Source organism: Nomia melanderi, chromosome 8 (assembly GCF_051020985.1).
Source record: "Nomia melanderi isolate GNS246 chromosome 8, iyNomMela1, whole genome shotgun sequence".
NCBI lineage: Eukaryota > Metazoa > Arthropoda > Insecta > Hymenoptera > Halictidae > Nomia > Nomia melanderi.
The window spans coordinates 468852-492597 of record NC_135006.1 but is presented as its reverse complement, the minus strand read 5'-3'; the positions used below and the strand labels follow the sequence as shown (position 1 = coordinate 492597).

Here is a 23746-nt window from a genome sequence, read left to right as displayed (position 1 = left end):
TTTGTGCTCTTTTCTTTTCGTTTAACCCTTTGCGGTCGCTACGCGACTCACGGTCACCGTGTGATGCGACACGGTGAAATTATAAAATTCGATGTTCGATATTGAATCTAATGTAGCGTAAGTATTTTATGTGCGGTGCTCAAGTGAAATGGTTTCACCTCTGGATTCGTGTGTTATTTTTGTTCGATACGGTTAAAAGTGCATTGATGTTTCATTAGGTTTGGCAGTGTTGCCGTTTATTTGAATTATCGACGTCGATACATCTTTTCATTTTTGTCAGCTTTCTTGAGCTTCGACCTCCTAGTTGCTTGGTCGGGGATTACGGTTTGCTTTGTATTTCTTTTCGTTTGAAACGTCGAGTATCAATGAACAGACCGAATAACCTGACGATGCTTCGAATAGCTTTTAGATACTAATGTCAGGTTGACCTTTGCGAGCGTACAGCGTCATACCATCATACCATCTTGTTTTTATCCTGATGAAATCATTCGTAAAAGGAACCAAGTTTCCTCGTGAATGTTTCATTCAGTCGTACCTTCTCAGTGGAAGAACACGTATTCCATCGATACCGTTCGATGTGCAATCAATCGGGAACAGACGCGCGTTTTAATTAGCCCACGCGAAATTTCAACGGCCCTCGGTATGCTCATCGATCCGTTCCGTCGGAGATTAGGGGGTTTGCATTATTGATGGACGTATTAGGGGTACATGCAGCGGACAGAACGATTTTTGGACGAGCTGTAATTCCCTGTGAGCCGTGCGCGGCGTTTATCGACGCTGACTCTCGTTCGCGGAACGAGCTGTTAGCGTAATTAATTCGCGACTGTTTTCTCAGATTTTCAATTCTAACGTCGCGATCCAAGTTCGATTGATCTTCGAAAGCAGAGAACTTAGGATTCATACGTCTACTTGAAAACAATTTTCGATGAAGCAATGAATATATAATATATCTAAGTGTAAACTTAGAAAAGGGAATATAAACGAGAGACGTGCAATGCATATTTTATCAGACATTTATGAAAAAGTTTGCCGGTTGAATATAATTTCCTCTATAAATCAATAATATTTAAACTGAAGTAAAAGAAAATCTAGATGATTAACAGCTTAACTGTACTTAATACCCGAGTCAGTGGAATCTGCATGATATTTAACATTCACGACGAGATAAATAGTGTTGTATAATATCGTTGTTGTTCACGTGGAACTTGAGAAGTTCATGGCTTGTAAAATTACCCACTTAAAAGATTAAGAAAAGAAGAATCGAATCAGATCGGAACAAATTGGAGGGCCACGGTAAATTGAAAAGACGAGGAGGTAAGCATAGCTTCTGGGTCGAAGGAGACCCGAAGATCGTATCAGCGTAAAACGCATTGTACTGTCACGGAACGGTAGCCATATGTAAATCGTAGCGTTAATTGAGCGGCGAGGTATACTTTGTAACCGCTATGCACGAAAGGAAAAGAAAGAAAAGAAATGTACTGCGCGCCCAGCTCGGAAGAATCAAGGAAAATTCGTTTACAACCAACATCTACGCCCTGCGGAGCAGAAATCGGTTTGAACGAGGTTCACGGAATCTTCTGAATGAATAATCTCGTTATTTAAACTGAATTCTGTGCACTACAATACCGAGAAAGTATAACAAAGCGATATCCATTGATTTCCATATAGTTTTCATAGAAAATACGTCTCTACTGGCTGTTATCCAAACGAGACAGAATTCAAACGAATTTCCTTTCACGGATTATCCTAAAAACCAGTTGAGCTACAGAATTTAATTGGAAATCAGACGGAAACTGAAATAGTAATCGTCGATATTTATATCGACTTAAGTCAAAGTAACGTTAAAAATTTCCTTTTCTTCCCGAAGAAAATCTTTGAAGATAAATAAAAATTCTTCATATTGAAGTCGATCACGCACGCGACTAACGCAGAGATCTTCGAGAAGACAGTGAAACGTTCTCAAGGTCCGATCGACAAGGCGGAAACGACGGGTCGCATGAAATATGAATTCGAATCGTGAGGTTCGCGTCAATCGGCCGTGTTCCTCGCGATCGACGATGCGGGATGATGATTCGGTGTAGAATGAGACGCGCCGCGTAAGATCGCGGGACCTGAGGGGACGGGGTTGTCGCGATCGATTTAATAAGACAAGCTTGGCCAGCCGAATCCGGCGATCATCGAGAAGCCCGACTCTCGATGAGTCGAAGGTCGCGCGTAAACTCCTCCAGGGTCGGCTCGAAATCGCGAACACCCGCGCCAAGGGCGCTCCAAAGTTTTTCTAATTAGAGGGGCGACTTTCCGCGGATAATTAATTATTAATGGCGACGAAGAAACAAGAAACAGACGGGAAGAAAAGATAGGGACGAGAGACCGGTCTAGGAGGTTCTTCGATGAAAATCTCTTCAGCTTCTCAGTAGCCTGCAGACAAACGAACTCTGCGTTTCGAGTTTTAATAAAGCTCGAGCCGCAGGGAGAATTAAAGGAATCCGTCGCGAATATTCGCGGCACCCTTCATTGCTGCTAGAGAGTTCGTCGGTCGAGGGTCGCGATATCCAGATCGTGTTACAATGGAATTATTGTACAACAGAACTTAGAAAGACCTTGCACTTCAACGCTGGGACTAGTATTTCCGAACGTAATCAAGTAATCGAATAACTTATGGTGATACATTGAAGCATAGCTTCTATTGTATTCGTAACAGAAGTTAACTTTCGATGGGATTGAACGGAAACGTTAACTGAGAGCAAGGATTTTTGATTACGGAAATGAAAAGAAGAATATGAATTCGATTGATCCGATCGAACTGATTCTAGCTTTTAAACCAAAAAATCGGCCAGACCAAAAATCCACATGCCGACGAAACATGTCACGGCAACTGCTCGAAAAATATTTTCAGAGACGAGCTTGACCGGGCCGCGACGCGGGGAGAGACGAGGCCGTTAATACCTCATCGAGCGACCACCAGTATGAATAATCCTCGTAGCGCTCGAAAATTCGCCGCACAGGCCGCGATTTCGCATAAATCTCTTGCCGGTGAAGTCGAAAGGCGTGCACGAAAATAAATTCGTCCGTCGGACAGGGCCGACCAGCCGACCGTTCGGTGTAAAGGATACAAAGAGACCGGAATCGATGAAAAAAGATGAGAGGGAGGGAGAGAGAGTGGGAGAGAGAGCCAGTATACGAGAAAGAAAGAGCGACGAACGGACGGGCGAAGGAGAGAAAGAGAAAAAGGGAGAGAAACAGAGACTGGGGGAAAAAGACGATCGAAACAACGTTCGTTCGTGTTTTTTTCTCCCCGCCGTTCGCGAATCCGCTGAGACAAAGGGGTACCCAGAAAGAGGATGTAGCAAGGGTGAGCACGACGACGATGGGCGTTCCAATGCCACGGGTATTTCGAAGCGTTGCGCAATCCCACCATTTTTCGAGAGACCGCGCGCGTTGCCGCCGCCGTCGTCTTCGCTTCTTCTTCTTCTTCTTCGTTGGTGCTTCTACTCCTTCTTCTTCTTCTTCCTCGGTTTGTCAGCTGGTCTCAAGGTCGACTGGTAAAACCAGACCGGTCTCCACAGAAGCGAGTAATCTCCTGCGGAGACTCGGCGCGGCGTCGGGAGGCCCTCGTGAACACGAGCGTATGGCGAGACACTTTGAGATTAGGAGAGACCGATTTTCTGCGAGGAGACCAACCGAAACGGGTTCCCCGCACGCATGCACGCATGCACGCACGCACACCGCGAAGGGCCTCGATTGGAATATTTCGGTGAGCTCTGGCATTTAGTTTCTTCCGCGCGTGCGATACTTCCAATCGACCACGGGCTGTTGCCAATATTATTTTTGTAGCCCTCAACCCAGATGTTTTTCATTTATTCCTTTTTATTATTACTTTTCGATGGTTTGATGGAAATGACGTATTGCTATGTGGAGGTTGAAGGAATGCAGGGAAAATTATTTTTGAACGCCAAAGGTTTAGAATTGTTTAATTAATCGAGTTGATTTCATTCTGGGAATCAGTGTATTGTTTACGTCGAGCATCGAAGTGTGTAACATCGAGTATTTATAGAATAAAACAGTTAAGAACTGAAGGCGTGAATTACTTTTCCAAGAAGTCACGTTTCGAGAACGTAATTAGTCAACATTAATTACCGATTCGTATAATTATCACACGTTTTTCTTCGCCGTAACGGTCGAACTTCCACATTAAGAGTCTCGATTTACTTAATGGCTGATTCGAATTACGTCACGCGAGACAAGAAAGGAAAAGAAAGTATAACGAACGTTGTAATTACGGATCTCAATCAGTCGTAAACTGGCTACTGAGAACTGATGTGTGGTTCGGGAGAAGTTCATTTCGGATTGTACGCTTGGCGATATTCCGCAGTTACCAGACCGCAGTTACCGCAGCTGTCTTACGATTTCTTTATCCCCTTTGAAACTATTATCCTAGAGAATCAACTATAAACAATAGAATACAATGTTCATTGTACATCTATTTTCCATCGACAACGCACAAGTAATATTTAATTTCTACTTAAAAAAAAGCACATTTGTTAAAATCGGTTTAAAAACTCCATCCAGTGCCCCACTCTGTATTCCTAACCAAATCGAATTATTATATTTCATTCCATTGAACGATGATTACTCAACAACACTTGAATATTATAAACAATGCATTACAAACAAGATAAACGCGCAATGATAATAACGCACTTCAATTAAATAGTTTCGAATCATTATTCAAATGACTTTTATAAAATAATTCAAAAATTCCAATCGATAGCATAGAAACATATAATATCAATTTCCTCCCATTTTGTATGTTTTTCTCCGTGAAAGAGTAGGTATCAACGAGAATGTTTGTTCTTCCGTTGACCAAGGCGTTCAGTTAACTCTTCACTTTTCCTTTTTTATTCGTTCCAAGAGCCCCCCCCCCCCCCACATGCGCGTCCGATGGTATCAATTTTACTCGTTCCACGGAATTAATCGTCGGTAACGCGCGGCACCAGAATTCTCGAAAGCGGCGAGCGGGGGCAAGGTTTAATCGAAGAATGTACTCGCCGCGACGCCGTATGAGAAATTATTACGGTTGACCGTGGACGAGGAGAGAGTGGAGAAGAGAGGGGGCACGCAAAAAAAATTTCATTAGACCCGACCATGACGGAATTATAGAGAGGAGACGCGGGAAACGATAAGCATTTCATTTGTCCGGCTGTCGAATAGGTTTTTCCCGTTGAACCGCTGCTCCCGTCCATAAGTAACTTCTCTGGATACTGATCTAACGTAAATCTCGACGCTTCGGTGTACAGAAAACACGGATCTTGTAATCATTGTATGGAAACAGGGAGTTTGATAAATGTTTCAAAAACATTCATCTGATAAAAATAATGATGATGATGACGATAATAGATAATATATCGGTTCGAAGACAAATATGAGAATCGGTGAGGCTTCTGAACATAGAATTAATTAAAGGGACCTAATATATATCGTTAGTTGATGAAACGAGTCTGATAGGTGTCCAAAATATTTGTTTGCACAACAAATATTGCATATACTAGAAATTAATTAACACTTATTACGTCGTATTTAACAAACAAATATTTTCAATTTAATCCGACGCTAATTAACCCTTATAATATGTAAAAAATATTCAGTATTGTAAGATCATTTTCATTAGAAACAATTTATTTTACGAAACACTATTGCAAATGTACGAGTGTTGAATAATAATTTATAAACTTTCAGTGTATATTATTTGCACCGACAAAGTACTGTCGTCACGTCAGAGGTGACTTGCCTTTAAGGGTTAAGGACGACAGTATTGGTAACCCGTCATTTGGAAACGATTGGAATTCAAAAATAAAAGAATGCAAGGCTACAAAAGTACAATTTGAAATAACCAAGTCGGTGAGTTCGATTTTTATTCGCCCAGGGATTCCAAGGAATTCCGATTAAATTACATGATATCGGTTTCACCTGTCCACGATGAGTAATGAAAATCATTCGCGCGTACCGACCGGCCACCCGGTATATTGTATCACGGCCACGTCCGCCTGTTAGTCGAACAATATTTCTCCACCGGAAATATTTACGAACCGTCCTAATAAACGTTGCCATACGTGTATCGCAGGGAATCAATTATTTTCAGGATTTACCGTGCAGCCCCCCCTCCACCCACCCCCATTACAGCCGTCGTTACAATCGAGCGCAGCGGGTTAACTATCGATTATTGTGTTCCCGCGCGCGCGGCGTCGCTCACGCTCGTAATTTTCATTCGGCCGTTACTTTCTGCTGATCGAACGCCGCGGATTGGAACCGGTTCTTAAATCTCGGACCGTCACGAACTACGCGTATCCAAAGCTTCTACGTCGATTCGCGTTAAATTTCCTGCACCGCCGGTGACCGGGTCGGTTCTGACCCAGATTCGAAAAAATTTACGATCGGTCTTTATTGTTCTATAACAACTGGGCTACCGATAATTTCGAACCGATTCGCGCTTCCTTAAATGAACCCCTTGCCTTCGACAATATTTTTCATTAAAAACATTCATTATTTTCTGACGAAATATTAACAATATTGCAATTTGCATAAAGGAACATCGTGCATAAGTTATAGGGCAAAATTGTTTTATTTATATGTTTCATGGGTTAATACTTTATTCAGTATTTTATATTCAATTTTTCATTTTATGATTTTGCTGCGTTCAATTGACCGGGAGTCGCCTCTCGAGTACGAAGAGTTAATATATGTTATGGATTAATTATTCATTTTTTTTGTTTTCTTAGAGCCTTCATATTTGTTCGGTTTTTCTTTGTTTTGTGATTTATGCTGAGTCCCCGACTTCTCTTTATAAGGATACTTTTGAATTTGTTAAACGTGTAAGAGAATTTCGAATATTTTATACATTGGTAAATTTCATTACTCAGATAATGGTACCAGAATTGTTTTATTATATTAGTGGAACTGTTTTTTTCGTTGCGGTTCGATTATTTATAAGGACCACATGCACATAATATCCGCAGTCTTGCGATGAGTCACTTGAGGCGAGTTCGGAAGATACACATTCCGAAATGTGTCCTCGCTGCTGGTGGAGGCGGAGAAATATTTGCTGAGTCAACAAACCTAAGTAACTACAAACAACTACATTAATTCATAAAATCTTGTGAACCGAAACTCTTGATACCGTTTCACAGGAGACTTTCTAAAAACTAAGTATGAGTCACGAAAAACTTCGTTGCCAAATATTTTCACGGAACATTATCAAACATAACCACCGTATTAATTCATAAATTTACTCAATAAAGGAAATCCAAATACTAGCAAATTCGAGAAATATCCAGCATCATAAAATCCTCGAGCTACTAATAATTGCTGCGATATTTAATAATATATCCCTTGTACAGATAATAAGATCACGAACAAGGCTAACATTTTCGTAGAGAAAATTGCATTTTAACTAAGACCGTGATTGGTCCGAGGAAGGAAAAAATTCTTCAGGAACAAAGAACGACCGGTCAAAAAGCGGCTACCGTGCGGTTGCCAGAAACGTCCGCTTCCGGGGGATTAATTAATCGGGCAGGATTCGACGGGGCTTGGATAGAGCAACGCGCCGATCTATCCGTGTTAGCCTCTATGCTCCGGCGGTCTGTTGCAAAGAGTATGTCGATAACAGAACACCGGACTGCCCTAAAGGAGAACACGTGAGTGCTCGCGCGTGCATTGGTTAACAATGACGGTGGTGACTAGCTTTGTGCGGAGCGCGTCCCTATCGGAAAGGTTAAAAGATCGCCTAGGTGATTATGCTGTTATAACAGTGTAGCAAAATATTGAACGACGCAATATCGAGCAGTTACATTTTAACCATTTACGCTTGTAAGTGACTCCCAGTTGCCACTTGATTTCACGCGGGAATAATATGAAGTTCTGTATTCCATGTTAAATTTTGTGTAACGTATTAACCCTTTGCACTTGGAATTTTCTCATTGAAAATGTTGAACACTGTTTGACGAAGCGAGGACGATATTCCTTGAAACTAACTCAAAGGGAAATCTCAAGTACATTGAGGAACAAAGTTGTTTTATTTCAATATTTCACGCATCAAGGCATTTTACACAGAATTCAATATTAAACATCAGATTTTATCGCCTCCCGAGTGCAACGGGTTAATATACGAAATACTGAAATAAAGTAGCTATGTTCCATAATTCATGTGCGATTTTTCTGTAAGTGAACTCTAAAAATATGTCATCTCTGTCTCATTAGAAAATGTTAAATATTTATAGTGGAACTAAAATTTTGAATAAAAGGAAAAAGCAAGGTACTTTGATGTTAAGGGTTGCGCATAACAATAAAAACGTTTCTTTTCAGGATTATTCTCCGTTTTCACTGTAAGAAATAAATGGAAATATGTAATGTGCTTTTATATTCTTATAAAAGATTGAATAATAAATTGAAATTGCTGTAGCAACGTTGACGCGTGTTCCGAAAGCGTGGGAGAGAATTGTTGCATACGGGTTTATGTGTTCGAGATACTGAACCTGGCAAATTTATCCAGTGCGCGTGCACCCGTGGTCCGCGATAAGTAGAAACGGCGCGCAATGATCAGACGAGCCGATAGCTACGAATGTTCAAAGCTGCGGGGTCTTAAAAATGGAATGCTGCATAAACGATATTTGTATTGCCGTAGCAATAAATAATTTATAAACTTCATTAGCAAAATTCTGATATGTATCACATAAAAATGAAATACCTAACAATTATAATACTTAGTGTAGAAAAAAATATACTTCTAAACCGTTTAATCTTCTTGACAGTAAATATTGCGAATGTGGGTAAAAATAAAGAGTAGCCAATTGATACACCTAATATACCTGTCATTAATTTTACGAGAAATTTTTTTAAAACAAGCTGACCAATATTTCATTCCTTTTCGTTAAAGGAAAGTAAGCAGCTGTGCTTAACACTTTACACGGCTAGCCGGGTATTAATTCCCGTTTATGAGACTTACGTTTGATGAACGGTCGGGTATTAATACCCGTTCAGAGCGCGGCGCGAATTTTAATTATCCGCAGCTTATAATTCCGTAAATATGCATGAACGTTCAAGTAAGTAAAAATCTGGAAGGCTCTGTAATGGACAAGTGTTTGAGGTTATGTCCGAAGGATATCGAAAAACAAAAAAATATACCAAATACGTTTCCAAAAATGAAATAAATTTTCACAAAGGTGGCTCTGATATTTCCACAGAAAAATTTCTCTTAAAAATTTGGAATATTAATAATTTTATTTAAATAAAATTCAGTTGGGTTCAAAATAATAAACAATGAAAAATAGTCGGATTGAAAAGTTCGGAATGGTACCGGTTCAGCGCCATCTGGGGAATATGTCGACTGTTAATTCGAATAATATAGAAATACAAGTGATAATACGGATATAATTAACACGTTGGCTGCCATGAGAATTTCGAGCGTTTTGTTATAGTAAGATTTATTCCTTTATAATAGAGTAAAATAGTATTAAATATAATTATTAATGTTTTGATATTACCAGTATTCGTATTACACTATTATCTAGCTTCTCGTGTTACTAAACATTTATATTCAATATAAACTTTCTTATTGTAATTGCTTTCAAGCAGTTTGGAAGCTCCGGTCACCGGTGACCACCGTGGCAACGAGTTAACGAAGGGGATAATAAAAAGGGGGAAAAAAGAAATTATTATTAATCATAAAAAAGTAATAGTGAATTGTCACGCGTGTTTGTGATCGGGTTTCTCATCCGTGTATGCGCAGAACATGCCAGTTGTGATTCACGCTTATTCCCCTAATCGCGTTACCGGGACACCTAGGCGACCAACCGTCCTCCTCGTAGTCAGATCAGGGAGATACAAACCCGCTAACTACGCAATTTTCTTCTGCTCGCCTCCTCGCTCCACCGTCCGTCGATTTTGCGTCGTAGTTCGCGTGTAACACGAGGGTACCGGCCGTGTATAGCAAGAACTGCCAATACAACGACAGGCCACGGAGAAGTTCTGTTCATCGGGAGAACAAGATTCATAGTTCCTCTGGCCTATTGAATCTATGTTTTGTACTATTACGTCGCTCTGCGAGAACGTGACTATTCACCCAGGAACGCGCAATTTTTCCGCGAAAATCTTATGGAAGATTCTAGAGAGTTCAGTCGTCCTTCGATGGATTTAATTAACCCCTCATCATATGAATTATTTTATGAATAGTTTTACAAAAATCATTATATCGTTTAACACTAGAACTACTGAATGGGCCAGAATGACCCATTCGTGAATTATTCTTTTATAATTATTGAACACAACAAATGTTTCTTTGCGAAATTACTAAATTACTTAGTAACACGCAAATTGAATCGTAAGTCAATTGAAATCTCAATGGCTATAGTCTTAGAGTCCCTACAGACAAATCTGAAAACTTTAATTTAACTGCTCGGTAGTTCTAGTGTTGAAAAAAATTAAAATCCATTAAGTGCAAGATAATTCCCTTCAATTTGAATGAATGTGGTGTGAAATACGCATAATGTCCAAACGGAACTGAGCAGGCTTTCAGTTAAGTGGATAATTTTATGATTAAAAAGATTCGGTTAATTATTTTTTCGCAATGAATGCAAATAAGACTATGATGTATCGACATCGATATCATACATGTTTATTCGAACATTCAGATCTAACTACACGTCTATATGTGATGGCAACAACACAGTCCAAGCTAATCTTGTTAACCGTCGGATGGCGAAATGTCTGATAGTCTAATAAAGAGGGGAGCTGGGTCAATTCCCATCTACGATAAATACTATTACCTAATTAGTATTACCAAATAATACAAAAATATCAAATTTTACTTACAATCATTTTCACGTACTTCTCATCAAAGAGAATGTAGAATTTAGCTGACACAATAAACGTTTGAATATGAAACCTTACCGAGCGTTAACCTCATACAAATATAACCGAAAAGGGATACCATCTTCAGTCAAGGTCGAGTAAAACTGAAGACGTGGATAAAATTTTAATGACCGCGACCATCCATCGTGTCTACGATTACTTTTACGATCGTGTGTAAGTTTAAATCGTAGAATATCGGCGCTCTTTATTTTTACGGCTCGTTTCCAGGAGACCGTGAAAAATGGTAATTCGATATCTCGTTTACTATTCCGATTGCTAACCTAAGTGCAACGTAATACATCCGAACCAACCACTTCCTTCAATAATTGTCTCCGCGTAAATTGATTAATTTACAGTTCGAAAATTCTACGAATATTATTATAAGCGCCAATTGGAAACACTTTCGGCAGTGTTAGTGCGAACGAGATAAGGCAGACTCGATGCGATCGAGACGATTTTATCGTGGACATCGGTGTCGCTCGTTATTTCGCGCGAGCCGCCTTTCAAACATTTCCACGTTTCGGAAAGGGTATTCAACTGTCCGATAAGAAACGATAAAATGTGTCGCATTAGCATTTTTACGCGGCACCGTCGACAAAATTCGGTTTTCAACGTTTCAAATTCGTGCGATTCATCATTGTACCGTTATTCAGAGACGCCATTTCTATTCCGCACAATACTTTCACCTATCCACGTATATTCAAAACAAAAAACAAGCGAATAAGATATATCAGAATTCAGACACTCGACAGAACCATACTAACATACGTGTTCCATCTTCAAAACTTTCAGAAAAGTTCCTTCATGCTCAAGAAGTGTTACACCATCAACGGAAGAAATCTAGTAATCGAATTTCGTCCGTGAATCGATAACGCGATCGAGAGTACAACCGTCTCCCGAAACTCATCCTGTTCACTCGCGATGCTGTCGAACGTGCTTTCATTCCTATCCGGCGTTCGTTTCGAATAAAAAATAAAAATCAATAAAGCGTCGTACCTGTGTGATTTCAGCCATGGTATACAAAAATCTTTCCAATCACGTTCATTGTTCCGTATGTCGGCTTCTTTCCCGGGGTTTTCACGCACACACGCACGCAGACGCGGCACGTCGACGTCGACAACGACGACGTCGCAGTGATGCCGAAGAGGCGGCTCTATGCGATGCCGGTTCGACGTCGTTGGAACAGTCTCGAAAATGCATCGCGGCGAAAACTACGTGGCCGCGAGCGAACGTCGTCCGACGAAAGATCGATCGGGAACCGCAGCAAACGGCCCCGGAGGAATGACGGAACGGTACACGGCGAGACAGGCGTAGAAACGAAGGAAAAAGGTGGCTCCCGCGATTCGCGGTCGCGAGAAGGTTGCCGGCTGCCGCCTTGGCACTGACAGTGGCCCTCGCGCCTAGCAACACCGAACGCCACCAAACTGTCGGCTCGCCGAAGGCAGCCGGCACCGCCACACCGTGCCCCCCTTTTTCATAAGCGTGTCCCTCTCCTGCTCACGCCGTTTCTTTCTCGACCTAGCCGTTCCTTCGTAACACCGTCCCGCTTCCACGGCCGTTCCATCCTCCTCCGTGTCTCCCGTGTATCCATTTTCTTCTTTGTTATCTACCTTCGTTCTTATTCCTTCCAGCCCTGTCTCGATGCTTAAGCAGCATTTCTAGCAGTGACATCTATAGTCTCCGGAAATATTCTCAATCCCACAGTAATTACGGAATTTGTTAAATCAGAATTGATACTAAAAAAAAATAACTGTTGCTGGAGCAATTCATACATCGATCAAATCTGCCTAGGGGGCCTGCGGTCACCGTGACACAGCCCTGTCCTCTCGCCCGGTCCCATCTCACTCCTTCTCCTGTTCGAACCGCGCGCACCGAGCTCGGAACGTTCGTTTCGTCGTTTCCTCGTCCCAATCGCGATTTTTACGTTCATCCTTGTCTCGTGAATATATGCCCGGTGCCCGACGACTCTCGTTTTGCGCGCAATTGCTAGCGAAACCAACCGCCACGGGTAGCAGCCGGACGAAGGCCGTTACCGGCGCGCCGTACCAAACAACCCGCGCGATTGGCTGGCCGCCCGTTCGCCAGCCAATCGCGTGGCCGCATCGGTCGTCAAGCGGTGCCCGCGCTTTCTCGGCCACGAGCACGAGATGCAGCGGTTTTCGCCGGTCTCGCCGCGATCTTGCAGCTCTTGGACTGTTAACTCGTTGAATGCTATGGGGGTCACCGGTGACCCCCAACCAAATCGAATTACTGTAGTTCACTCAATTAAACGATGAACAGCTAGATGAACAGCTAGATGAACGTGCGATGATACTAATGCAATTCAATCAAATGATTTGATTGATTACATTTTCTCCATTTTGTGGATTTTGCTCTATGGAACCGAGTGGTATTTAACGTGTTAACCCTTTGCACTAGAAAATTGTTTCGTTGGATATATTCTTCATTTTTTAATGAAATATCAGTGATAGGTTTTATAACGAACTATTCTGTTTTACCGTTTCATGGATAGCTACGTTAAATAAACTTTAATATAGTACATCTAACTTTGTAACTTTGTTGTATCAAACGAAATGGCGACTGTAAGTCGCCTCTCAAGTGCAGTGGATTAACACGTTGAATGCCGCACGATATCATAAAGCAAAATACACGAAATGGGAAAAATGCTATATTAAATCATTTGATTGAATTGCATTATTATTGTTGCACTTTGATCGGGCTAAATGTCACCGCATTAAGCAGCATTATTTATAATATAGAAATGTTTTCAAATAGTCATCGTTTAATTGAATGAACTACAGTAATACATACATAAATGATGACTGAGAGTCACCTCTTGAGTGCAAAGGGTTAAACTAATCACGAAATCTCAGATAGATACAAGGAGTAGGTAGACTGCGGATTTCATACGTTTACGATGAGTTAAACGAATTACAGATTTGATAGGAGTCTGAGTAATGTGTAGCTAAAAGATATTTTGACACTAGAACTACCAGGTGGGTCAAAATGACCAATCCCTAATTTCTTCTTTTACAATTACTACAAACGCACAGACTCTTCTTTAACACGTTGGATGCCGTGAGGGTCAGCAGTGTGACCACAACCAAATCGAATCACTATAATTCATTCGATTAAATGATGATTACTTATACTTTTTTATATTACAAGTAGCATTACCTAATGCATTGACATTCAACAAGATAAACCTGCAATAATAACGCAATTCAATTACATGACTTGATATTCCAGTATTTTCGTTTTGTACATTTTTCTCGGCAAACTCAACGTGTTAAAAAATGATTAAAGAGTTTAATTTAGTAATACCTAAACTGAAATATAAACCAATTGAAATCTTAAAAATCCACGCTTTTAGCATTTATAAAGAAATTTTAAAAAGACGGTTTAAATGCTCGATAATTCTAGTGTTAATCCTGTTTAGGAGCTATACCCGCTATACTCTTTTTGTAAACAGACAGACCCAAAGGCTAATATGTGGCCTCCAAATCCGCGCGGTCTCAGGGCCGGCCGTCACGCGGAATGTCGTTTTCGTACAGCGTGGATTTCATCGAAATAGGTCACAGAGAAAGGGAGGAGAACCAGACGGGTCAGAGAGCGAGCGCAGCAATAAGGAGAACATCGGAGCGCAAGGATCACGCGGTGTTTCGGTACGTGCCTCGCATCCGCTGCGCAACGGTGCGTTCCGTTCGCCGTCGCCTGATTAGCTCCGGCGTCATTTATCAGATTAAATGGATAATGCGAGTCGGCGTCGACGTAACCCGTGAGCACTCGCGCGCACCAAAGAGCAGCCGTTTCTCAAAGATTCTTTATTACCAGCGGCCGCGGACGGCACGCCACCTTACGCAACCTCGCGCGGACTGAAATTGGACGCGGAACAATCAGACCCCGTTAACGAATTCATTGTGTTTCCGGTCGAAATACGAAACGAGGAGCGTAACGTTGCGCAATCGTTGAGAACTGACTGGATTTCAGTAATTCACGTGAAAATTGAAAAATCGATGGTCGATCACTGCATGCTAATGTAGCGATACATTTGTGTGAAGATGTAGCTGCCAACTATTAGAGGATGGTAACGAGGAGTTCAATAGAGGCGCAACTTCAGAGTGCAGCGAAATAAAGTCAGCGTATGCAAGATTCTTGGGACAGAAAGAGGAAACCATTATTAGGCTCGCGAGCGATCCGTTCGAGCAAATTGCTCAAATTACCGTGGGCACCACGGCAACGCAAGGTGACCCACTGTTAGAAACGGTCTCTCCGGATCGTGTGATCCCGGACTTGAAATTTTTCTCCACCCTGATCTTTTTCGCCTGAGACCGAATTACAAACTCCCTGGAATTCCTACGGGAATTGCTCGCTTCAATCAAGATATCCATACGGTTCAAATAAGTATTCAGTTGTTGGTAGGTTTATTTTAACCCTTTCCACTCGAGAGGTGACTCACCACTTGATTTCATACAGTAAAACTATAAAATTTGATACTTAATATTAAACTTCGTATAATGCATCAGTTTGAGAAATATTCAAACAAAACAGCATTGTCCCTCAACGTAAGTGTGATTTCTCGTTGAGTCACTTTCACAAAATATCTTCTTTATCTCGTCAGGAAATGTTAAAATATTTCTAATGAAAAACTTCCGAGTGCAAAGGGTTACATTTGTATGTTCTTTGACTGTCAGGCACGTAACTAATTCACGGTTAATTACAATAAATAGAAAACGCTGTGACTGTATGGGTCAGAACAAGTCCAGTCTCTTTTTCTAACTGAACTGTGGTTCAGTAGTATAAACCGAGACTAAACTGGCTCAAAACGAGATGGAGCCCAGACTTGGGTGTCGTCAACAGTACTATCTTTATAAACAAAAGTAGAGTACTTGGTCGACGTCGAAGCGTGATCAACCCATGAATGGCTCGATATTGTGGATCAAGCTTTAAAGTTTGCGACGATCGCAGTTCGATTCGCGGTTGTCCACGCGAAGTCGAGAACTCTGACTGATCTCCGAGATAAAGCGGCGGCCTTGGTAAACATTTTACGAGTATCACCGAGTGGTCAATTTATATGCTGATACGTTATCGTAGAGAACACACTTCACGGTATCAACGTTCTGCACACACCGAGGATCAATGAATAAATATTAAAAAGAAGAGAAAAAGAAGAAAAGGAGAACGCTCCTCGTTTATGTTTATTAATAAACGCACGTGCTCTAAAATCCCGCTTCAGACAATCCGTGCGCTCACAAAGGGACCGACGGTTGTTATTTATTCAACAAGTGTACAGGATGGGATAAGAGTCAGTTCACAGGGCAACGCGGATCAATGCAACGAGATCGTGATCCAATTCACCGGGAGGAAGAAGAAAGGACGGGTGAACGGAGCGCAAAGTCACGCAGGCCAAATGTCGTATAATGAAATTTTGAAAACCAAGTTCGACCTTTGCCTCGTATGAATTCCGATCAACGGGTATTCTTAGAAGCATATATGGACAGGACATAATCTTATGTACTTCTATCATTATTTCGAAGTATGCTTTTAACCCTTTGCACTCGAGAGGTGACTTTTACTCACCTTTCATACGGTAAAACTATAAAATTTGATATTTAATATTATACCTTGTATAACTCATCAATTTAAAAAATATTGAAATAAAATAGCTTTGTTCCTCAATGTACGTATAATTTCTCTTCGAGTTAGATTCACAAAATATCGTCTTTATCTCGTCAGAAAATGTTCAAATATTTCTAGCGAAAAACTTCCGAGTGCAACGGGTTAACATAATAAAACAAGAAAGAGATGTCGACATAACGGCTCTCAAATATTTCATCGGAATCCATTGGAACAGTGAGGGGTACAACTAGATGGGAGCAAATTGGAAAGCAAATCTGAAAATATAGGAACGTACATCAGTGAAAGAGGATTCGTAGACTGCACGGGTAGAGGGCAGACGTAACAAAACGCCGTAGACAAAATTAGTTCGGGAATAGATCGCAGTGAGAGTTTTATCGAGTCTATAGGAGCCTTCCATAAATATTACCGACACGAATTCATCCGGCTCGTTAAAGATGTAAAAACCTTTCACGGTGCAGTTGCCGGCCAAGGTCGTGGCCTTAATCGCGTATTGGCCGCCCCGGTCCGTATATACAGATATACTACTACGGAGTTAAAGTTTGCTGGAACTAGTGCGGCTGTATCGACTTCGAGGAGCTCTCTAGATAAATGATACGGCAGTGCGGAGGCTGAGACACGTTCCCTAACAATAGCCGAATAAACGTGTTCGAAAACTTCGATATCTAACCTTAAATCAGCCAATACGCGACGAATTTTCGATCTGCGACTGGAACAGACTTGTCGCGGGAGATCGACTTAAAAAGAATCATTTGCAGCCTTTCCCGCCCTTTTCTTTGTTTGCAATGGCGACACATGTTGGAGAATAAGAATCCTTGATCACCACAGGTTAATAGTTTTCTTCAAAATGAGGCAGAAACTGGTTACAAAATAATAGATTCGGTGTTATTAATATCATTACCGATCAGATTTTCATTAGTAACATCGATTTCATTCGAAGAACACGCTTCATAGCGATTGTCTCTATCGATCTGAACAAAATGCCGCAGACACCGTGTGAAAAAGTGCGGTTCGATGAAAATAATGTGATCAGTCTGGAACTTCGGTCACGTTGAAAAGGAAGTTGGCCCACGAGCGATGATTTAATCCCGATTGGCCTTCGAAACAGTAGATCATCGACGACCTTCGCTACGACCTGTACCAGTAGACCAGTCCCACAGGTCTTTGTGTCGCCGTTCCACCAATACAAAGGATGGTACCCGATTGCGTTAGCCTTATCTTTCTTACCGCATGACCCGTTCACTGAAACATACTTTAAATATCGCCCAAGCCGAGACCTTAATTCTCGCTAACTCCGATAGTATAGAAGAGAATGCTATTATCAAACGTTTATGACTTTAAATATGTACTCTGAATTGATACAATGAATGTACTCTTTGCTTTTCCGTTAAACTGCTTTACAATGATTCATAGATATTAGATAACTTATTGTTAGTGCGACACTCATAGTTTCTTGTTCGATTCGAGCAACGAGGCTATCAGAGAATCGGAAGATTTATGATTGGAGATGAAAACGCGATGGCATTCGCAACCCAAATTGATTTTCTTCGGGAGCCGGCGGGACTCGGTCGCGGGGAAGCGTCGAAGGTCGCGTTAAGCCCCGTTCCCACCGTTCGATCACGGTTAATCGAATAACGGTTGATCAAGCTGCGCGCCTGAATCATCAGTCAATCAGCGTTTTATTTGCGAATCCTGCTCCGTTCCCTGGTCGGTTTTCCGGGGATGTTACGACTTTTCTCCCGGCTTTTTACGAAACGTTGAAAATTCAATAGCGCACGGACACGGCCAATATTGCGGCTCGCCTGTGCCGTTGAATCGAGCGGCACGCGGCACCAATCGCCATTTCCCGAAAACTGATAAAAAATGATATTATCGTGGTATTGTCTGCGACGGACATTCCGGAAACACCGTGATATCGATTTAACTCCGGATTTCCTCTACAAAATTAATCACTAGGAGTAGAACCATCGTCAGCATATTACGAGTTCCTTTTCCGTGACTTCCAGAATCTATAACCACTATCCACTAACCATATAATCGACGAAAGACCGAGCAGAAGCCAAACTTGCAGATTAACTAATTTTAAAATGGCACCCGGCCAGCTACAAAAGTGCTCTCCCTCCGAATTTCCTAAAAAGAGGGTCACCCCGAAAGTGCTAAACTGTTCTCCTCGATCACTGAAACAAATACACACCATCCTTCCTACGTAAGATGACTGCGACCCAACGAATCCTCGAAGGATGAACCAAAGAAACCGCCGGGAGGACCAACGGTAACAGAGAAACCAGGGAGAAAACAAGAAGAGGCTACAGGAGAGAGAGAGAGATAGATCTCTATTAGACCGCAATTGCAGGGGCGCGTAGAGAGTCGTGGTAAGGGAAGAAGCGCCGAGGGAGATCACGCGAGGAGGAAAACGGAAAGAGAGGGGGCAAGCAACAGAGAAAGAGGAGACGCTCTCCGGCTCCAACGCGAGAGAGAGGGGACCGGCAGAGGGAGAGGCGAGACAGAGAAGGAAAGACCGCACCGGCTTCCTCCTGAGATGACATCTCCCCGCGACCTTGGAACCGAGACTGACCTTGACCGTGTCAACCCCCACCACGCTCGTCCTAACGCGTCCCGGGCGCTCTCTCCACCCTCCTCCTCTCTCGCCGACCACCCCGTGTTATCCAGAGTCGTGTCGTATTACGCGAATGCGATGTTGCTCAGTGCTGGCTGCTGCTTCTGCTGCTGCTTCTGCTGCTGCGGCTGCGGGCATCGTTGCTGCATCGACCGGTCGCAGCAGACTGCCAGCCTTACCCCACACCCCTCGCACACCACCTCACGAACCCCTAACGAGTCACGGTATCTGGTTTGCCACCACCACTGCTACCGCCACCCCTCTCACCCCTAACACGTCGCCACACCCTTCGAGCGACTGTGGTGCGGAGCTAGCCGACGGCGAATCGCGTCGCCCCACCGCCCTTTTATTCCACATACCCACATAAACGCGCGTCCCATCCCTCCTCCCGTCGATCCGACAGCAGCACCGGCGGATCGCCGGGTCCCGGTGAAAGTCGAGAGGAATCGCATAAATAAATAGCCACCGATGAGCGCCACGGAGAATCCCGAGGCGCCGCGACGATGAATCACGAGAGCAGCTAGCTGGTGATGATAGAGCCCCCGAGCTCTCATTGATGCAGCCTCTCACTCTCTGTCTCTCTCGTCCTATGCCCCCCTACCCATACGATGTTCCGCGCGTGTGGAATTGCATCATACGAGGTGGATGATTCGGGATCAGTTCGATAAAGATGCGCTGAGAATTTCTGTGTTACGGACTTTATGGGAGATCCTTCGTGGGCTCTTGGCAAGCTGGATTGGACAAATGGGGGTGAACTCGAGCCGTTTTTTAGGGGAATTTTTACCTCGTTTCAACGGTTGTACGAATGTTTTGAAAAATGAGATTGATGAATTGGGTGAAGTGAATCTAGGAATGACTGTCTTTTAGTCCTCTGTGGTGTGAAAGGCTAGCTTGAAGTGCAATATTCACATATGTGTCGCTATTGTAAGTGTTATTCCAAGTGTTCAACTATCCAAATCGAAGATATCTTATAACTAATATTTACATTATCGATGTCAGTGGAGGATAAAATACAACTCAAGGCATAAAGGGTTAAAAGTTAGCTCGAACTATACAAACATATAAATGTTATGCTATTTGCTTGGCAAAGTTGACATTAAAAGATATGAAGAAGCACTTAAATAAATATTTGAGACTGAAATGTACAGAACTCAGAATGCATTAGTGGTTGCTGCAACGTTTACAAGGTGCTAGATTCGTAACAGTATTCGTGTACAGATTACGGTACGCTTCAGGGTAGTTTTTAATCTGCAGAGAGATTTCGGCACAATCAACAACCCCTATTCACCCAGAATAATGAATTCAAATGGAAACACGGAACGTTTGCGAGTACTTGACCCTTCAACAATCCGATAAATTTGCTTTTGCCGTACGAAGAACTCACGAGCAACCTTAATTGCAGTTTTAACTAAACGCGCCTTCCGTAAACTCGTTTTCATTCGGCTTATTATACTCCTGTAATGGCTGAAGCCGCGCTACGCGAGACGAGCAACAAGATACCCACCGGTTAACAGGAGTATTATGACCTAGAAAGTGCGAAAAGCTCAAGACATTTTATATTTATATTAGAGGTGAAAACCACTCTTGAGAGGACCGGAGTAAATGACAGTTTGAATGACGGATTAACGGAACATAATCAAAAGGGGTTGGCAAATTATTTTTGTGAGGGGTCGTTCTAGTCAAAGAACCTTAAACTTACGCTGTTATAATTTTCTTTTGGATGATAGAAATGAATTGTAATATTTCGTTGTTATTATTTACTACGTAACTATATTATAATAACAATAAAATAGTCAACGGTATGCAGTACGTTAAATTTCAAACTGACCGTCTGAGTAAATTTCTTGTTTTTACTAGCGCAAACGTGTTCCAAGATCGCGAAATGTGAGTCTTTGAAACGACCGACCCGTGAAGTACCTATTATTTCCTCCTTTAACAGTCTGCATCGCACAAGCTATTCCGAATGCCAGCGTGAACATTTAAAAGCACCCTTTCAAATGTTTATACCTTCAAAACATGAAAAGAAAATGAAATTTAATTTTTTCTGGGTTCAATTTTTGAAGCCTCGTCACAGTGTCTAAAAAATATTGATACACGCTGAGAAGAAATGAAAATGTGATCGTATGCAACGGCTAGATAAGATAAAAAGTGTTTTCACCGTGCTAGTGTAATAGTACACCCTTCGAAACTACTTCAAGCGAGCCTCCGTACTTTTTCCCACCCCTTGCTGCATCCTCTTCCCCGCTAACCGAGATCCTGTTCTCTCTGTCGCTCGCGTAGCTAGCTCCACTGACACCCATCCGCGTGGAACACTGCTGTTCCAGCGAAACCCTTTCTCTAGTGGTAATGTAGGTGAAAATATAGGGTGACGCGCGATACGCGTCGTTTTTTCTCATTTGAATTGCACCGCACGAGTCCGAGATAATCGATGGTCGACATGGGCTCGCATTAACCGGACCATCGTTAAATTTTTATTTTTTATTATTTGCTTTCTGCGACTTTAGCACTATACTGCCATGGGTGCGTGCTAACCTTGCATGAATGAATGCGCAGCAAGTGTAAAAGAAGCAAAGAGTAAAGCAAAATGATAGACAAGATAAAACTGTGAATGCGTTATGCAGAGAGCATAAAAGAGAATTCCATTAAAGTCATCTTTCGGTTAGACACCGCAAGTTAACAGTCGAAAATAGAAAACCGATGGTTATTTCAGAAACAATATAAATTTTCTATATTTTCGGAAGAAATTCCTCCTTAAATCAACTTTTTCGTGTGCAAACTCTACCATATGGCGGCAATGACGCCGTTGTTCTGGTATGCGTATCAATGTTTAAACGACCTTGAATTCTCCGACTTCCATCTGTGATGATAAAACTGACACAGGTCAGAAAACGCGAATAAAAATATTTTAGTTCGCTTACAAAGCAATTCAACAAATTTTCCATGATTTTCAACCGCAGCGAATATTTTTGAAGTTTGAAGACCAAGGTAGCTTCAAAGTCGAATTTTTGCACGTTTTTCATAGGAATTTATATGGCTCGCGTAAAGTACCGGGATCGTGGTCGCACAAGATATTTAAATACGGCGATAAAAATACGATCGTCACATTTCGCGACACGTAAAACAGCGGGAACGATAAGCGGTTGCGATAAGTAGAACAATACACATTGTTGGGAGGCACGCGTGAGCGACGATTGCTAACGGTTTCGGACGAAATCCTTGTGTCACCAGATTCCTGATTTCAGCGCGTCGAGTCGAGCTTGCCGAGATACAGCGCAGACAGAGAAAAACGTTCAACGACAGATCTAGAATCGCGGGTTCAAGGCGACGAGAAGAGACATTCCTTTTGTAAAAGAAAACAACTCTAACAGATTTCTGTCGCGTTCGCCACGTTGTACTAGAAATGGACATCAATTGATGCAGGTAGATTTTAGAGAATTGAAAAATATTCGACAAATATATTTTTGTGTGGGTTTCCAATCGTATGTTTAAAAAGAACAAACAAAATACCCTATATTATCAAATATTTTTCATGCAAAAATTGCTAGTTGTAAAAGTATGAAAATTATATTTATCGGAACAGCATTCGTATTAGTGTAAAGTTCCAAGTTTCAGTGGTCATGGTTTTGTCGCGTTAGTATATATATATTGTTTGGGGCTTCTGTTTTGTTTTATTTGAGTTTTGAATTTCCCGCCGTTACAGCATACCAGTCGGTCAAGAAACAATTAATACAGTATACGACGAAGAAAGTAATAGTACGGTTCTTTGATCAATGGAAAAATGTTGAATGCTCGAAATAGCGGACAGTGTCAAGTCGGAGCATACTTTTTTAGCAGGTTCACGCAACAGAATCAGTATTTACATCAACCTGTCACACCATGTGCTTCCCGGTAACTTCCGCAAGGGAACGTTAACGACAGGACTCAATTAGAACACTTAGGAATTTCACAAAAACACAAACGATGCAGACGTAACACAGTTTATGAATACGTAAAGACGTAAAAAATGTTTCAGACTCACCCCTGTCGAACTTCTTGCCCTCTGGGTCGATGTCTTTTACGTTGAAAATATCCTCGAACAGCACACCCGCCATTTTAGACAACTCAAACAGTGTCGCACTCTCGTGGCCAATGTTACGTTTACAGCTAGGAACATAATTTCGGATCGCTAGAATTCGAAAATGTAGGTTAGTCATTTTGGTAAATTAAATTGAAACTTACGAAGCGTAAAGAATGCATATAACATAAAAATGACGTTCCGCTTCATGGAACTTATATTTGAACAATAACACGAATATTGATATTAGAATTTCATATGTGTAAAGATTTTAGAGTAGTTACATACTTTTATGTTCAAAATTGTGTCTATATTAATTACGATAATTAGAAATACTTTCTTAGATAAAGGTTTAATGTACACGTCTAAAATCGATTGTCATAAATTGAATGTATTTGCTCAGGTACCAGTTGTCAAGTTGTATTTGTAACATAATCAAATATGTGACTGATTAAATGTCTCTCATGTTAATGACAAAATATTAATGCAATTGGGAACTAACGATGTTTATTAAATTAGTCGCTTGAATAACCTTG

At 41.7% G+C, this 23746-nt stretch overlaps 2 protein-coding genes across 11 annotated transcripts in view; one reads left to right on the top strand and one right to left on the bottom strand.

Moving 5' to 3' along the window:
• Nucleotides 1-23291, bottom strand: part of Rpb8 (DNA-directed RNA polymerases I, II, and III subunit Rpb8) — a 74415-nt gene extending 51124 nt beyond the window's left edge. The window contains exon 1 of one of the 2 annotated variants that reach the window (XM_031975679.2): nucleotides 23175-23291. In XM_031975679.2, the coding sequence (XP_031831539.1) occupies nucleotides 23175-23247 (73 nt within the window). In that variant the 5' untranslated portion in view covers nucleotides 23248-23291. Of the gene's footprint in view, nucleotides 1-11898; nucleotides 12329-23174 lie in introns of those variants that run through there. The other variant, XM_076370281.1, reaches the window with a different exon arrangement.
• On the top strand, nucleotides 3047-8809 carry LOC116426568 (uncharacterized). Of its 9 annotated transcripts, none has more exons than XR_012999256.1 (5): nucleotides 3047-3754; nucleotides 5737-5898; nucleotides 6777-6869; nucleotides 6950-7117; nucleotides 7395-8809. XR_012999256.1 is itself a non-coding variant. In XM_031975680.2 (4 exons), exons 1-4 carry the CDS (start codon nucleotides 3140-3142, stop codon nucleotides 7022-7024), a joined length of 945 nt encoding a protein of 314 aa, XP_031831540.2. In that variant the 5' UTR covers nucleotides 3047-3139; the 3' UTR covers nucleotides 7025-8809. The 9 variants fall into 9 exon arrangements, 3 of the variants coding, with proteins under 3 accessions (XP_031831540.2, XP_076226391.1, XP_076226392.1); XR_012999253.1 differs by having other exon boundaries at nucleotides 6777-7863; nucleotides 8359-8378; nucleotides 8456-8484; XR_012999250.1 differs by having other exon boundaries at nucleotides 6777-7117.
• Nucleotides 23292-23746: the final 455 nt, after the last annotated feature.